This window comes from Lagenorhynchus albirostris, chromosome 7, assembly GCF_949774975.1.
Source record: "Lagenorhynchus albirostris chromosome 7, mLagAlb1.1, whole genome shotgun sequence".
Lineage (NCBI taxonomy): Eukaryota > Metazoa > Chordata > Mammalia > Artiodactyla > Delphinidae > Lagenorhynchus > Lagenorhynchus albirostris.
Window position 1 is genome coordinate 53,618,096 of NC_083101.1, and position 18,129 is coordinate 53,636,224.

Here is an 18,129-nt window from a genome sequence, read left to right on the forward strand (position 1 = left end):
TGGAGACAACACAGACCAGGTCTCTGCTCTCACACCCCTCTATTCTACAGTGCGGTTGCTTATGTCAGCATTACTGACGTCTGGAGCCAGATAATTCTATGTTGGGGCTTCTGTCTGGAGCATTTGAGGTGCTTAGCAGCGTCCCTGCCCTCTACCCCTTTCTCCCAATAAGACAACCCAAAACGTCTCTAGACACTGATAAACGTCCCCAGGGAGGCAAGATCAGCCCAGACTAAGAGACACTGGGCTAGTGGTAGGAGACAGACAAGCGGGCTATTGATTTGAAATATCTTAGGGTATAAAAGTGCCATTAGTGAACATAAAGCGGGTAAAGGAATACCGAATGGTCCAAAGGAAGGTGCTTCTTCACTGAGTGATCAGGGAAGACCTCGGTTCTACGTTAACGTTTGAGGAGAACTGTGGAATGAGTGCTAGCCCTGTGGTCGCTTGGGGGAAGGATTTTCCTGTAAGATGGAACAGTGAGAGCAAAGACCAGGAGAAACAGGAGGTGTGCCTGTTCCTTCAGAGAAGAGCAATAAAGGCAGAAAGGCTGGGGCAGAGTGAGTGAGCGGAAGTGTGGTAGGAAACGTGGTCGGGGACGGGGGCAGGGGGGAGGCTGGTGGGAAGGACTCTGGACTCAACTCAGGCTAGTCTGGGAAGCCTCTGGAAGGTTTGAGCAGAGGAGTGCCAGGTTCTGACATATCCTTTTAAAGAATTACTCAGGCCGCAATGTGCAAAACAGAACAAAAGGGAAATGGAGAGCAGCAAGAAGACTAGTTAGGATCTAATCTGCTCTTCTGGGTAAGAGACGGCTTTGCCTGGAGGGGAGTGGGGAACAGTGGGTGGATTCAGGATATATTTTGAAGGAAGAGCTTGCTAGATCTGATGTGCTGCATACGAAGAAAGAGGGAAAGGAACAGATAATCAGATGTACTATTATTAATAACCTCATTGTACAAATGAGGAAACCAAAGTGCAGAGAGTTGAAGCAGCCTGTGCAAAACCATAGCTAAGGAGATGGTAGAGCCAGCCTTTCCCCCAGACAGACACTGATATCAGAGCCTACACACTTTTTTTTTTTTTGCTGTCTGCTTGGAGTTTATTTTCTACTTGGTGCAAGGCACAGGGTTATGGGCTGTCAGTAAGGCTCTCATGTGGCTTGGATAGTAAAGAATGGGGTCTTCTCAACTTCCTTTTTGGTGTTTTGCTGTTTTGATATTAAAGAACCCAACTGCTTCCATTGGCTGCAGTCTGCTTAGTCTGGGGCAGGGGAAGGAGGGGCGGGGCTCTGAGAAGCCTAGCGCCTCGGAAGGAAGCCTGGCAGCTGGCGGTGGCCCTTCAGGACGGGGGCCTGCCGGGGGTTTTGTCAGGCTGGCCGCCAGGCTGCTGCTTGCCCACGGCTTCCTGAGCCAGGTCACAGGTGATCACTGCCGGTGGAGGCCTGGGCAGATTCTGAGTGCTGGCGAGACTCCAACACTGTGGCCACGAATGGGAGAGCGCACTTCCCGAAAAAGCAGCCAGCCCACCGGTGTCCAGGGTGGGCTTTGGGGAGACGGGGTGGAAGGGAAGGGCTTCCGCAGGAGCTGTGAACTGGAAGTGGAGCCCAGGCGGCACCGGCAGTAGTCGTGGGTGGCCACGAGCGAGCTGCGGGAGGGGATGGCTGCCGCGCTCGTCCTCGTGGGTTGGTGGAAACCTCGGGGGCGACCCCTCGCGGGCCTCGGCGTTGGGGACGGGGGCGCTAGGCCACGGGGCCCATCTGCGCAGGAGACCGCGAGCGGCCGTTCCACGACCCAGAGGCACGGGGCCCAGAGGCTACACTCGTGATCTCTATTTTATATGCCAATCACAGGACTGGCAGCGGAGGTGGGGGAGGGAGGGAAAGCAAACTGAGGAGCTCCAGTTACCCATTTTCTTCCGACATAGCACCCTGTCACCCTCTTTCAGGGTCCAGGACATCCCAGACGTACCCCTATAGTCATCATACAGAAACAAGCACACAAGACAGTGGCAGACCTGACCCTTCTCATTACTAGCTCTTGTTAGATCCATGCAAAAATAATCGATATTTAATTCTTACAAGAAGACAGCTTAAAAGATTCAAAATTACAAAGAAAACTTTTTGAAATATATATTTACACCCAATATCATTCACAACAAAGCTCACCTTAAGGTTATATATGGTGCTAGTAAAAAGCATCTGGATTTGTAATACATTTAAACAGCTTATCATCTGAGATACGTAGACAAACTTTTACAATTCTTTTTTTTTTGAACAACTGTTTAAAGGAATACATTACTGAGTCCAGTTCTGCAGAAAATTTCTCCAAGCTTTATATGCCATTTCTGAGGTTCCTTACATAATAACAAATGATCAAAGCCACACATCAATGAGAAATACTGGTTCTTCCTGCTGTGGTAAAAACGACTGAAATAATACATGGAAACAATATAGCAAAAAAGTAAAATGCATTCATCTATTAGCAAATATTATTGACAACTCAGAGAAAACATTGTTGATTTTAAGAAACAATTCAGAAAAAATATGCTATGTGGAAGGTTTGCTACGTTTGTATTAAATACAGATGTTCCTAATGTAAGTTATGTTAAATTCTAGATTCTACAGATGTTCCTAACGTAAGTTATGTTAAATTCCAGATTCTGTTTCAAAAACAGGTACGAGAACAACTGTTTTTCTGAGAGCCCACTAAAGAAACCATGTACTAAAGAAGATTCATGATCTTTAATAATATCAATGTATGGGAAAACTGTGTACATGTAACCACTGATGGAGCAGTTATTTTGGTGCCAATTTCTAAAAAATTCACATAAAGAGAATGTTTCAGAGATAGCTCCACACGTGAAATTCCTTCACGGCATCATATATCAGTAAGTTATTAAAGACAAAAAGTTTAAGAAGTCCACATGGGCTATGGGATATCACCGATGTGAATAATTTTATGTTTTTTAAGAAAGCCTTTACGAGATAGTACACTGTTTATAGTACTTTGTAATAACACAGGGATGTCCTGGGAAATTTTTACAGCAATGAGCCTTTGCTGGCTATTTCATAGCAAAGTATTTATAAGAGCTGCTCCACTTACAAATGAATCATGGAATTTTCTTGTTAAAGACAAGAGCTGTAATTTGCTGAAATTTTCTATGATGACATGTAGCTGTCAGAATTATTCTACCAGCAGGCACTTTTGAAAAAATAAACTTAATTTGCCCTTTCAAAGATGACTTTTAGTAATGAATGAGGGAGGAACAAGTTTTCAAGAGAAAGTCATGCTATGGAAAGAACATTTTGAAAATTGTTGTTTTGGGATATTTCATGGCTTCATGATTTCATTTCTGAAAATGTTATAAAAAGTCTCAGATCGGAAAAATTTTTAAAACTTGGAAGTATGATTTTCTAATTTGCTTAAAAATCTTCCAAAAGAAGAATTTTAATAATTTTAAACCTATTTCTTAAAAATGTAACACCTTCTGATTAGTTTGTAAGACTTTTTGATTGACTATCAGAGAAAAGAGATATGTATTAACTAAATTTTATTTGCGTTGCATAATGGTAGATGGGTTAAAAATTGAGTATTGTGATTTATTTAGCTCAAATTATTTTGCCCTTCTTCCATTTTAATTTACATGTATTTGTATGTTTTCCACCCAGCAGCAACAGCCCTAAATATATTTAATATAGAACCAGACTTTTAAATCACATTATCACCAAATATTAAATATTTAAAATCACACAACTCTATAGGTTTTTGTGTGCTATTAGTGAAATACATATGTTTTAAAGTATCATTGATTTTCATCCTTGTCTCATCTTTTCCTCCCTTTTCATGCATTTTATTCCCAGTTCTTATATTACTGCACGAACTAAGACTTCCAGTACAAAAGTGAACAGAACTTTACTTTTGTTTTTTAAAAAGCATGTTTACTGAATGCTTGTTGAATAATTTAAATACAATGAAACACACTCATTTTAAGTGTATATAGTTTAATATGTTTTAATAAATATGTGTACTACCCAAGTAACTACCACCACAATCAAGATATAGAAAATATCCAGCACCCCCGATTTCCTTCACGGTCAATCCTGACCCCTCCTTCACCCCACTCGCCACCACCTACCCTCAGGCAACCACTGCTGTGCTTTTCTTTATTAGATTAGTTCTGCCTACTTCAGTATTTCATATGAATAAATTAATATGCTCTTTTGTATCCGGCTTCTTTTACTCAGCATAGTATTTTTGAGATTCATCCATATTATTATGTATAAAAGGAGTTTATCAATTTGTATTACTTAATAGCATTCCATTGTTTGGATGTACTATTACAACCGGCTTGTCCTTTCATCTGCTGATGGACATTTGGGTTGCTTCTAGCTTTTCATATACAAATCTCTGTGGAAACATATATTCCACAAAGAAATTCCTTACTTCATTTAGGTAACCACCAAGGAGTGGAACTGCTGGGTCACAGGGGGAGTGCATTTTTAACTTTAGGAGAAACTGTCCAATTATTCTCGAAAGTTCTTATGTCATTTTACATTATCACCAACGATGTATGCAGGTCCAACTGGCTTTGTCGTCAGTCTTTTAAACTTTAGCTATGTACGGGCGTATAGTGGGATCTCATCATTTTAACTTTGAAGTATGTTTATAATGTACATAATATGTGAGTACAATAGTACATACATAGTTTTCAAAATAAACTTATCTATATGTAAATATATGTTGATGGGATAGCTAAAAATGTACACCAATCAGGATACACAAGCAGAGCTTTGCACATACATAACCACTGTAAGGGCCAGGTCCCTGCCTTAAGTACTAGCCACTCCAACACACAGGAAGTTGCTTTTTTAAATACTACATTATGGTGGTTTTGAGGTTTAAAATGTTTTATTTTTTAAAAGAATCTCAGGAGGAGAGGGAACAATTTCCTGCTTTCAGTTCCAAGTTCGATACCTGTCAGCAGAGGCTGCCTGTTTGCTGGGGCAGAGGGGAGACTGTGCTGCGTGTTTTTGCTCCAGTTTCGCGTACCCTGTGGTGCTGGCTTTAGTTTCACCCGTGATTGAAGTTCATTTCCACAGAGGGTGACCCTAAAGAAAAACACGTTTCCCCTTCCAGCACTGCCCCAGGAGGTGGCTGGGCCCCAGCAGTTTCTTGGGCACTTTACTTGCCGTCCACACTAAAGTTTAGGGACACTCATCTGTCATTTCATGGCTTGTTGGCAGAAAAGCAGCAGTGCAAATACCAAGAAGCCTCAGCGGTAAGTCCGTTTCAAGCAGGTCAGATGCCCAGTAATACTCGCAGTGTGACAGTTTAATCAAAGAATCGTGCGGTATTATTGCCTCTGCCTGAGAGGAGCAGACTTTTTTCTTTTCAAGAAAGCTCTTTTCAGATGGCTATTAGGTTTTTGAACGAGGAGCTGCACAAAAGAAATGGCGGCTCCTTGTGGTCTTTCAGATCATTAAAAGGTAACCCAGGCGGCAAAACCAGTTATCATTTCCTCAGCTACAGGAGATGAAAAGAGCAAGATTGGACACCAATCTGAGGCTACACGATGGCCAAACCATCAGCCAGAGCGAAAGAGGATTCATCAATCCTGCGGAAAATGAGGACTCAAAGTGATTACTTAGCATCATGTGCGGAACCCAACCTGTTGATGTGACTGAATTTTTTCCTCTTCAGGCGTTGCTCTGGTCTTCCAAGGGTCTCACACTGCTAAACACCGAGACTGTTTTTTTTCCCTCTCTTGTGGGACTTCCTATAGGGTGAAACTCTTGAGCTACCTGGAACTGGCTGGGGAAAGTAAAGTTGGGGTGGGGATGGGAGTGTGAAGCAAATTCACAGCTAGAGCTGAAGGGAGTTAGTTCTAAGACATCAAGACATTGTTAGCAACCACTAGTAATCAACCATCTGAATGCTTGTTAGTTTCACTCCCCAGGAGAGTTCAAATGACACCTCTCTTATTTGGACAAATTTAAGTTACAGTCTGTACCACCTTCCCTGCTCTGCTTGCCAAGAAAACGTGTAGCCTAAATCACAATTCCCCTAAAATGTGTAGCTGCCACCGCAGAAAAATGCTTCAGGTCAACACTTTCTGCAAAGACGCTGCTTCTCTCTTCTCACGGCCAGAATCAAACTGGCCCTGAAATGGGGGCCAACAGCAGCTCTGCACCATGGGGGCTGCTAGGAAGGAAGAGAGGGACAAGAAGGTGAGTGGCTGTGAGCTGAGACTCTTGTCTTAAGGAAAGTAGATTTCAGAAGCTGCAAAGTGCGCTAAGGAGTTGCGTGGGTTACGGTTTAGATATGAAGACGCGTCAGTGTTGGAACTAAGGACAGTTTCCCACAGCAGAAGAAAGGCAACTGTAGATGTGGGCAAAGCCCTTACTTATCTAGGCCCCCTCTGGAATTTGAAGGAATTGGACACCAGCTTCAGAAGGTTTTCTTTTAGCCTCCAGACCCTTCTTTAAATAAAAGTTGATCCAGAAACCCAGTAAGTAAAACGGATAAAAGGGGTATTGCTCTCCTAACCATCAGGGAAATGCAGGTCAAAATCACCATGAGACATCACCTTAAATAGGATGGCTTTTTACAAGTAATAGCAAAAAAATAAGTTGGTGAGGATGTGGAAAAATTGGAACCCTCCTTATACATTGTTGGTGGGAATATAAAATGGTGCAGCCACTATGGAAAACTGGAGTTCCCACAAAAAATTAAAAATAGAACTACCGTAGGATCTATGAATTTCAATTCTGAGTGTATATCCACAAGAAGTGAAATCAGGACCTTGAAGATATATCTGCACTTGTGTTCATGGCTGCGTTATTCACAATAGAAAATGTGGTATATGCATACAATGGAATATTATCCAGCCTTAAAAAAAGAAGGAAATCCTGCCATTTGCTACAACATAAATGAACCTAGAGGACATAATGCTAAGTGAAATAAGTCAATCACAGAAGGAAGAATACTGTATGATTCCCCTTACACGAAGTATGTAAAACAGCCCAACTCATTGAAGCAGAAAATAGAACAGCGTTGCTAGGGGAGGGAGAAATGGAGAATTGTTTTTCAATGGGTATAAAGTTTCTGTTATACAAGATAAGTAAGTTCTAGAGACCTACTGTACAACACAGCACCTATACTTAACAAGGCAGCATTGTGTACTTTAAAATATGTTAAGAGGATAGATCTCACGTAAAGTGTTATCAAAAAAAAACAAAAACAGAAGAACACAAGGAAATTTTTGCAGGTGATGGATATGTTTAGTAACTTGGTTCTAGTGATGGTATCACGGATCATGCATACATCAAATTCTTCAAGATGTATACACTTCAAGTGTGTGTGCAATTTAAAAATATCAAGTATGCTTCAATCAAGCAAAAAAGGGGGGGTGTTAAAGGAAACAAAACCACTGTCTCAAAAAGATATCTGGGGCTTCCCTGGTGGCGCAGTGGTTGAGAGTCCACCTGCCGATGCAGGGGACACAGGTTCGTGCCCCGGTCCAGGAAGATCCCACATGCCGCGGAGAGGCTGGGCCCGTGAGCCATGGCCGCTGAGCCTGCGCATCCAGAGCCTGTGCTCCGCAACGGGAGAGGCCACAACAGTGAGAGGCCCTCGTACCGCAAAAAAAAAAAAAAAAAAAAAAAAAAGATATCTGCATTTCCACGTTCACTGAAGCATTATCTACAATAGCCAAAAAACGAAACAAGCTAAGTCACCATCAATGGATGACTATATAACGAAGTTGTGATCTATCTATCTATCTATAAATAATGGAATATTATTCAGCCATAAGAAATGAGGAAATCCTACCATTTGTGACAACAAGGATGGACCTTGAAGGCATTATGCCTCAGATAGAGAAAGACAAATACTGTATGATCTCACTTATATGTAGAATCTAAAAAAAAAAACCCAAACAACAAGAACAACCCCACCAAACTCATAGAAAAAGAGATCAGATTTCTGGTTACTAGAGGTGGGGGGCTGGTGGAGGAATTGGAAGAAGGTGGTCAAAAGGTCAAACTTCCAGTTATAAGATAAATAAGTACTAAGGATGTAATATACAACATGATGACTACAATTAATACCGTGGTATGATATATAGGAAAGTTGTTGAGAGTAAATTTTTAGAGTTCTCATCACAAGGAGAAATCTTCCTTTTCTTTTTATTGTATCTATATTAGACGATGAATGTTAACTAACCTCTTGTGGTAATCATTTCACAATATATGTAAATCAGACCATCATGTTGTACACCTTATTCTTATACAGTGACGTATGTCAACTATTTCTCAATAAAACTGGAAAAAAAAGAAAATTGAGGATAAAAATAAAAGCAAACTTTTTAAAAAGTGAAAGGAAAAATAAAAACAGTCAAGTTGTTTTCAACCAAGTCTCAATGGAGTGCAGAATACATTTGTTATTAAGCTTTTAGTCTTTCTGGCTATTTACTAAATTAGATGTAATAACGTTTATCCATCATTGTAAAAAGAGGGTGTTGCTCTCACTTTAGGAGGCTTGGGGCGGGTAGGCTCACTGCTGCTGTTCAAGCTCCTTTCCCTCTCTAATTCAGCCCCCGAAGGGTCTCCTTGATGCACCCTTCAAAAACACTGTGGGAAATACATTTTAGGGGCTGTTTCATCCCTGATGTTACAAAATTCCAGTGGTTCTCAACCACTACTGACAGTTTCTAATTATATATGTGTGGTTATTATGTCATGAGCTCCATGAGGACAGGAACCACGTCTATCTTGTTAGCCATTACAGTGGCTAGCGTAAGACCTGATACACACTAGGTAATCAACTAAAACAAATTTTTTTTTAATGAATTAGGGTTATGTTAGACCAGGCGTCACCACTACTACCCACAGGCCGATCTGGCCCATGACCTCTTTTTTGCATGGCCTGCAAGCTAAGAATGGTTTTTAGATTTTTAAAAGATTAGGAAAAATAAAAAGAAGAATGATATAACTTGACACATGAAAATTAACTAAAATTACATTAAATAAAATTACATTACAGTATTCATCAATAGTTTTATTGAAACATTCAAAAAATAAAAAGGACTAATAAGGAAATTTCAAAATGCAATTTAAACACACACTCTTGAAAAACATGCTCTGCCTGGCCCCATGCTTCCCATTGTGCCTGGCATTCCTCTTCTATGATATCCGTTCAGTTGATTTGTACAGAGACATGGATGAAATGAGACACCATAATGATACTGCTAATAACCATGACGGTGACAACAATAGCTAGAGCATGTCAGGCACTGTACTAATGCTTATATTGATTTTCTCATTCAATTCTCATAATATCTTCACAAGGGACTATTATTACCTATCATTTTATAGCTGAAGAAAATGAAGTAGAGAAAGATCAGGTAATTTGGGATGGTAGGCAGAATGGCCTTTCAGAAGTGTCTACATCCTACTCCCTGAACACTTGGGAACATGTTACTTTACATGGCAAAAGGACTTTGTAAATGTGACTAAATTAAGGGTCTTGAGATGGAGAGATTATTGTGGATTATCCTAGCGGGCCAATATAATTGCAAGGATCTTTATATGACAGAAGCAGAAGGGTCAGAGTCAGAGAAGAAGTGATGATTCAGAAGTAAGAGTGATGCAGCCACCAGCCAAGTAATGTGGGCAGCCTCTAAAAGGCTGGAAAAGGCAGAGAATGGATTCTCCCTTAGAACCCCCAGAAAGGACACAGTTGTGTAACACCTTGATTTTACCCCATAAAACCCATTTCAGATTTCTGACTTCCAGAACTGTAAGGTAATAAATATGTACTGTTTTAAGCCACTGAGTTTGTGTTAATTTGTTACAGCAGCAATTAGGAAACTAATACACTTGTCAAGGTCACATGGCCATTAGGCCGTGGATCAAGGATAAAACCCCACACTGTGTGATTCCAGAACCTGCATCATCGATTCTAATCCTGGCAAAGGTGTTTAGTGCCTCCCCTACTGGAAAGAGAGTACTGAGTGAGATGAAGAGGCATCAATATTCTCTCCCAAGTCGCCTTCTTGCCTCATCCATCACCAATCCAGCTACAAGAAGGGTTATTTCCTAGGTGGGGTTTTGTGGCAAATGGGGTGGCATTCCACGTGGACTACTTTAAACTGCTCCTCTGTTAAGTGTGCTTCTAGTTGATTTTGCCAATGGAGGAAGGTTTCCTTCTTACATGGCAGACCTATCTGCCTGTTTAAGTGCTTCACAAAAGATTTCTTTTTTTTTTTTTTAATTTATTTTTGGCTGTGATGGGTCTTCGTTGCTGCGTGCAGGCTTTCTCTAGTTGCGGTGAGCCGGGGCTACTCTTCGTTGCAGTGCATGGGCTTCTTATCGCGGTGGCTTCTCTTGTTGCAGAGCACGGGCTCTAGGAGCGCAGGCTTCAGTAGTTGTGGCACGCGGGCTCAGTAGTTGTGCCTCATGGGCTCTAGAGCACAGGCTCAGTAGTTGTGACACACAGGCTTAGTTGCTCTGAGGCATGTGGGATCTTCCCGGACCAAGAATCGAACCTGTGTCCGCTGCACTGGCAGGTGGATTCTTAACCACTGCGCCACCAGGGAAGTCCCCACAATAGATTTCTTCAGAAGAAAAAGATGTTTTTCCTCCTGGCTCCTGTATGAACTATCTACAGGGGTAAGTGCTCCAGCTTCTACACAAACACATTCGTCTCTTCACCTCCAAAGACACTAGTCACTGCTTACCTGGATGCTGAAGAAGGAGGTGGCACTGAAGGACTGGGTCTCATGAGCCATATCCCATCCTCATGACCTAACTTCTCCAAGGTTCTTCCTCATCTGTAACGTGGAGATGATATTATCTGCTCCAAGCACCTCAAAAACTCTTCCTGAAGAACTATGAGTTTATAGATGTGGAAATGCAACCTAAATTCTAAAACTTCAACTATGCAAAATGTATATTATTATTTCCTTAACACGTTAGCTATTGCCACCTTTTACCTTTACTGACAACAGTTCAAAAACAAAGAAGTGTTGATGGGCTGGATGGAATTTTGTGACTCAGGCTTTTGGTGTCTGTGGGAGAGTGACAATGGAGAAGTTAGCTATTGGAGACACTAAAGAAAATAGAGAAAAATACTAGCTCAAAGGATAAACTCACATTAGAAAACTTCAAAGTATACAGTCTTTCTAGTGTTCAAGATTAAAAATTAGAAGTACCTTTTCAACAAATGGCCTTCAAAGCATTTGTGAAGAGATTATCAACATATTTAAGGTGAGGAATCCCATAAAAATCCAAGGGTTTTTAAAAAATCTCATTGTTGGCTGTAAGAGGTGAAAAAGGAGAAGAGGAGCCTTTCATTTCTCTTCATCCTTAAGGATTCAAGTCAAATTGCAACTCTTCTCTGATGGTTGCGTAACCAGCCCAGCTGATGGGAATTGTTCCTTGTGGTGATACTTCTCGTCTCTGCCATTCAGATGCACTTGGCATTCACTGTCCTATGGTAAGAATCTCGCTTGTGTGAAATCCAATTGGATGACAAACTACTTGAGGGGAGAAATCACATCTTATATGTACTCTGTGTCCTCACAGACCTTAGAATAGTACAAAGCACATCAGATCAGATGATGAACTGAGTTTCTAGAACAGTGTTGCCCACCCCTAAAGCACACGTAACAAATTTACCCTGTGGTCTTGCCTGTGCTTTCAGTATCATCCCACTTGCTCCACCAATTCAACCCTCTTCCTTGATTTACTATTAGATCTTTATTCTCCATCAGCTTCCTGTCTACAGATCAAAGCTAGGATCCTGCATCTTGATTTTGTAGTGCTTGCTGTGGCGTACCATAAAGATCCTTCAGGACCAAGGCATCATTCTCCCAGCTGCTGAAAATGCCGGCAGATGATGCCTCTCAGCTGAATTTTGGTCTACGAACTTCCCTCGGCCCAAGAGAGCCACCTTACCCAAAGTCACACTCCTTCCTGAGGAAGTGTATACTTAAAAATGTGAAATATAAAGGCCCTTGCCTCAGGTGGTTCAACTCTGATGGGTTTCCCCAGCTCAAGAATTCCCTGTGGGATTGCCTGAGCCCTTTATTCCAACTACCTTTCAGCTTAACCCCTCTACCCAATTCTATCTTATTTCCTTCATAGGTCAGGTTCCTGAGAGCCTTCTGCAATAAACTTCCTGCATGCAAATCTGTGCATTAGAGTCTGTTTCCTAGGGAACCTGTTCTATGCCAGATCTTACACATAAATAAGGGAAAGATAAACAATGCCCAGAGCAAGAGGGATTGGGGAGGGCTGCCTCACCTAACATCGAACCAGTCTGACCTGGCCATGGCTGCCAATACCTGGCAGGGAACACAGCCACCAGCCTGGCCATCACATGCCAGAAAAGTGATGTATGGCCACCTGTGTCCTCTTCATCAGTGCTACCCACTAGAACTTTCTTTGATGAGGGACATATTCTGTATTTTCACTGTTCAATATGACAGCCACTAGCTACTTGTGTCTACTGAGCACTTGAAAGGCAGCTCGTGCGACTAAGAAATTTAATTTGGACGAAGTAAGAGAGTAGCCTTGACATACATACACTACCAAATGTAAAACAGATAGCTAGTGGGAAGCAGCCGCATAGCACAGGGAGATCAGCTCGGTGCTTTGTGTCCACCTAGAGGGGTGGGATAGGGAGGGTGGGAGGGAGACACAAGAGGGAGGAGATATGGGAACATGTGTATACATATAGCTGATTCACTTTGTTGTACAGCAGAAAGTAACACAACATTGTAAAGCAATTATATTACAATAAAGATATTTTAAAAATTAGTTTACATTTACATGTAAAGAGCCACACGTCTAGTGGCTACCATATGGGACAGAGCAGCCCTAGATTATGAATCCAGCAGGTCTAGAAAGGCAGCGTCACAATAGCTCCAATGCCACCTGCCTTTACTTCCACCACCCATGACGTAGAAATACTTGGTCTGACTCCTTAAAAGTCTTCCTAATGAAGCATATATAGGAACTGTGTGCTAGTAAAGTCTAATTGTTAAGTGGCCCAATAATTATTATGAACGTTGTTAAATCTAAGAGCCAGAGAGCTTTGTTGTAAGTTTAAATTGACTACAGCACATAAATCTATTCATGATTGCTTACCCTCATAGTCTTTTAATCTCCTGGCCCTTCAAGGAATTTATCATCTATATGGAGACACGTGACATGCATTCGTGCACAATTTTAAGTTAAGAAACAAGCTCCGGGCTTCCCTGGTGGCGCAGTGGTTGAGAGTCTGCCTGCCAATGCAGGGGACACGGGTTCGTGCCCTGGTCCGGGAAGATCCCACATGCCGCGGAGCGGCTGGGCCCGTGAGCCATGGCCGCTGAGCTTGCGCGTCCGGAGCCTGTGCTCCGCAACGGGAGAGGCCACAGCAGTGAGAGGCCCGTGTACTGCAAAAAAAAAAAAAAAAAAAAAAAAAAAGAAACAAGCTCCCCTTGACTATATATATATATATAATATATAATATATCTATCTATATTATATATATATATGTATAAATCGGATTAATGCCTTTTTTCCCCATTTGGTCTATATGATCTGAGGGCTTCAGCTTTATGTTTCATAATAAGAAAAGAAAAAAAGAGCAAGAGGTAGCTGCCCTTTAGAGGTGGGCAGGCTCATGGGTTGGGAACCCACGGGAGATCTTTAGTTCTGCCCTGTTTCTTGGACAAGAATGATCTCTTGTTACTAACCCAGAAATGTCAGATGTGGCCCAGGGTGAAAGCATATGGCTGTACCTGGGCAGGTTCATGACCATCCTGCAGAAAATGACTAAATGTGCATGCCCTGCAGACAAGGAGTCATTCGCATCATCTAGTCATCTGAGGTCAGCCCTTACAAAATCAGTCTGAGCCACCGAATGCGACTGAAACTGAATTCTATGCAAGCTGAAAACGCTGTTTACTTAAAGCCCAGAAGCCTTTCATGAGAAGAATCCACGGACAGGAAATGGTAGTTAAATTTATACATTTTTCTTTCTTGTTACAATTTGATATTTTCTGAGCAATTTAATGAAGACTCCAGAGAAAAGAATTAAATGTCTGCTGGTTCAATTACCAACTAATGAAAAGGTGGAAAGTAGCACCATGTACTGTGTGCCGAGAGGCTACTGAGGCCTATTCTTGGAGTGAAAATCTTTTGTGTGCTGCTTACACTCTCCTTTGCCACCCACAAATTGTACAGACGAGTGTCAGCAGAAGAAGCAGAAACCAAGAGCTGGTGCAGATCATCCTCTGCAAGGGTGAAAGGCCTGGCCCACGGGGGGACATCTCATGACACCCATGGCAACAGCCAGGAGCGCGGCAGAAGCCATGGTTTCCATCAGGAGGGACCAGGCTGTCCTTAAAGCCATGCTTTGAGAAGATTCTAACCATCCCTGGCCCTGAATGCATTCTTTTTTTTTTTTTTTTTTTTTTTTTTGCGGTACACGGGCCTCTCACTGTTGTGGCCTCTCCCGCTGCGGAGCACAGGCTCCGGACGCACAGGCTCAGCGGCCATGGCTCACGGGCCCAGCCGCTCCGCGTCATGTGGGATCCTCCCGGACCGGAGCACGAACCCGTGTCCCCTGCATCGGCAGGCGGACTCTCAACAACTGTGCCACCAGGGAAGCCCTTCCTCTTTTCTTATTTAGAATTCCACATTTAAATCTTATTTAGAACTCCATAAAGAGAAAAAGTGAGGTACAAAACTGGGTGAAGACATTTTTCACATGTATAACTGAATAGAATTAATATCCAGAATATAGAAATCATTTCTACAAATGAATTAGTCAAAAGAAAAACTGTCAAAAAAATTGGAACAGGTATTTCACAGAAGAGAAAGTACAAATGGCCAAACACTGTGCAAAGATACTCAAAATCATTAGTGAGTAGAAAATACAAATTAAAACCACAATTATGTAATAAACACCAGATTGGCAAGAATTCCAAAGCCTGACAATATCAAGTGTTGCCAAAGTTGGAGAACAACGGCACTCTCGTTAACTGCTGCAGGGAGTAAAAATTGGAACAACCACTCTGGAAAACAATTTGGCATCACAGAACAGAGGTGAAGGTATACATGCCCTATTACCCAACAATTCTACTCTTGGGTATATACTGAGAAACTCCAGCACAGATGCAGTGGGGAGTGTGTATAAGAATATTCATAAAAATACTTTTATAATGGAAGCCATCCAAAGTCCGTCAACAGCTCAGTGCACTGCGCGTTTCATATAATAGAACACTATCCAGCACTTGAAGAGGAATAAACAAGGGCTGTATGCATCAACAAAATGACCCTCAGGAGCATCATGCTGGGTGAAAAAAGCAAATTACAGGATACATATATTACGATTCCATTTATGGAAAGTTCATAAAGGATATGTTTCTAGGGACAGAAACATATGCGGTAAAACTATAAAGAACAGTGAGAACGTGATTAACAAAATTTCAAGATAGTGGTTACCTCTATTTAGGGCAGAAAAGAGACACGATCAAGACAAGACACATGAACCTTTAATGGAAATGCTAATGGCCTATCTCTTAAAAGACATAGTTGGGACTTCCCTGGCTGTCCAGTGGTTAAGACTCAACATTTCCACTGTAGGGGACATGGGTTTGATCCCTGGTGAGGGAACTAAGATCCCGCAAGCCACGTGGCGTGGCCAAAAAAAAAGACGTAGTGGACACACATTCATTGTATTGTTATTCTTGACACACTTTACAAATGTACATATTTTTCAAATATTAAAATGTACACATTTTACAAATATTCTTTTGTGTGCACCTAATAGTTAATAAAAATGACTCTTAAGAATTGGTACGTAAGCAAATGACCAAAAATATTTTATCCAAGACTTGTTGGAAGAAGAGAGTGTAAGAACATGCCAGCCATCAGGCCCTGGCAGTCTTTCCTTCCGAACATGCCATACTGTCTACTGGTCTCTGGCCCCCCTCTGGGTCATTCAATCCAAACCCAACCATCACTCAGAGCTAGCACTTGTCCCAGGTCGGAGGAAAGTTTCAGGATGCTCCTCAGAGCAGCAGCCAGGCTTCCCTCTCGATCTGCCATTCTGTCCCTCATTTACATGCAGGCCTCCTCCAGGTGTGGATGACAAGCACATGACCCTGTGCATGTGCGTGCACACACACATCCAGCTCTGCAGCTCGACTGGGTTGTTATTAGATCCAAATATTACTGAAAGCTATTATTACTTGACTCTTGACTTATTCTCCAATATGTGTACACATTTTATAAGGATAATGGAGTACCATATTTAAAACAAAGCATCTCCCTGTCCTCTAATCAGAACCTGAAATCTGAAAAAGAAGCACAGACATCTGCCCATGCTCCAACTACAATCATGTAGCAACAGTCCCTTAAACCAAAATTGAAATTTAAAGTGAGTGGTGCAGTTATTGTCAGTACAGCATGTAAGAAAAAAAATAAACCTAGCTCCAGGGATGTCTGACTCCTCACCTCAGTAGGTCATTAAAGATAAGACAGCATTCATCTCCCCCAGGCCCAAGAAAGTTCTGTTATAATTTTAGTATCGTGAAGAAATTTTTAAAATAATTGTTTTCATATCCATCACTACAGTGAAGGCGGGCTCTTTCAGGAGTAACATCCCAACAGGAAAAAAAAATCAGACTGGTAAAACAAAATTTCTTCTAAAATGACCTACGTGAAAGGTCCATCACTTAGTCTCCTGAAGTTTACTGAAGACCTAGTTAGTAATTGCTGTAAAAATACAACCACTTACCTCAGCATATTGTGCTACTGAACTGGCCTCAACTGCATAGACTCTCCGAGCTCCGGCCTGTACAGCAAAAAATGACAGTATTCCTGATCCACAGCCAACATCCAGAACAACCTGGAAGGAAAGGAAAAGACAAAAAAGGGGTGAAAACACAAACCGGAGCTTAGCTGTTGGCATCATGCCAACTTTGAGCACTGTGATCAAAGTACCAACTTTGATTTTTACAAGTGGTCTTACCTTGGCCAAGTTATGAATCTCGGTGAGACTTCTTTTTCTCCTATGTTAAATGGGGTTAATAATACCCACCTTTTAAGGTTTACTGTGGGGATTAGTATGAAGTGTATACAAAGCACTTAGTGTATAATTGGTGTTTTTCAAATGATTGTTATTATTACTACAGTTTCTTTGTAACATGGTTTACTTTTAGGATGTTTAGGGCCAAGAAAAGTAGTGGGTCATGAATGAATTTGCTTACCCTACCTGTCAGCGTGAACAACATGAAAACTGTCTCAAATAATGTTTAGCATTATATACATATATACATACGTATATGCATATTATATGTATATGTATATGTGTGTGTATATATATATTCAGGAAAAATTGAAGACAGTCTTTAAAAATCCAAAAGTGAGACATGTGCTTTTTTTTTTAGGCCCCCTCCAAAAAGTTGGGGAGGTTTATATGGAGGGTAGGAGGGTATTAAGACAGTGGACACATAGAATTTACAGAAACTTCTATTCTCTGTGTTCAGACCTAGGACTTCAATCAGAAAGACCACCATTCACTGGCACAAAGGGACCAACCAACATTTGGACCTGCATGCTGCGAGGAAGAGCGGGACAGTATGGATTGGGGCCCTGGCCCCATGCACAGCTGAAGCTGAGGTCTGAAGCTCAGTCTGATCACTGAAATCTCAGGCTCCTGTATTTCTGTCTCATCAGTGACTTTTATTCTTAGCATCTTTAGCACTAGCTTTGAGCAAGGCATTTCACTTGGCTCTAAATCCTCACAATAAATGTACGAATAGATAGCATTATGATGGCCACTTGTGAGACGACAAACTGAAAATCAGAGACACTGAATGAGCCCAAGTTCACCTAGCAGTAAGTAGGGGAGCCAGGAGTTGAATCTGGGCACTTCTGCCTTCCAAGCTCATGTTCTATAAAATCACGTTGATTATTTAATTTCACTTTTATAAATCTGATATTTTAACCCAGCAATACCAATAGGCAATGAATGACAAGGAAACAAAGTATTACTTTTTTCAGGAAAATTTATAATAGTTTTTTTTTTTTTTACTTTGATAGTAGGAAAATTTTTCCAAAAAATAGGAAAT

General features: G+C 41.5%; 1 protein-coding gene and 1 pseudogene across 1 annotated transcript in view; both read right to left on the reverse strand.

Annotated features, from left to right (window-relative positions):
* LOC132523618 (histone-arginine methyltransferase CARM1-like) overlaps nucleotides 1-18,129 on the reverse strand; it is a 263,342-nt gene that overhangs the window by 67,672 nt on the left and 177,541 nt on the right. The window contains exon 5 of the mRNA XM_060155028.1: nucleotides 16,794-16,904. Coding sequence (XP_060011011.1) covers nucleotides 16,794-16,904 — 111 coding nt within the window. The remainder of the gene's footprint in view (nucleotides 1-16,793; nucleotides 16,905-18,129) is intronic.
* Nucleotides 1,339-1,921, reverse strand: LOC132523088 (pancreatic progenitor cell differentiation and proliferation factor-like; annotated as a pseudogene).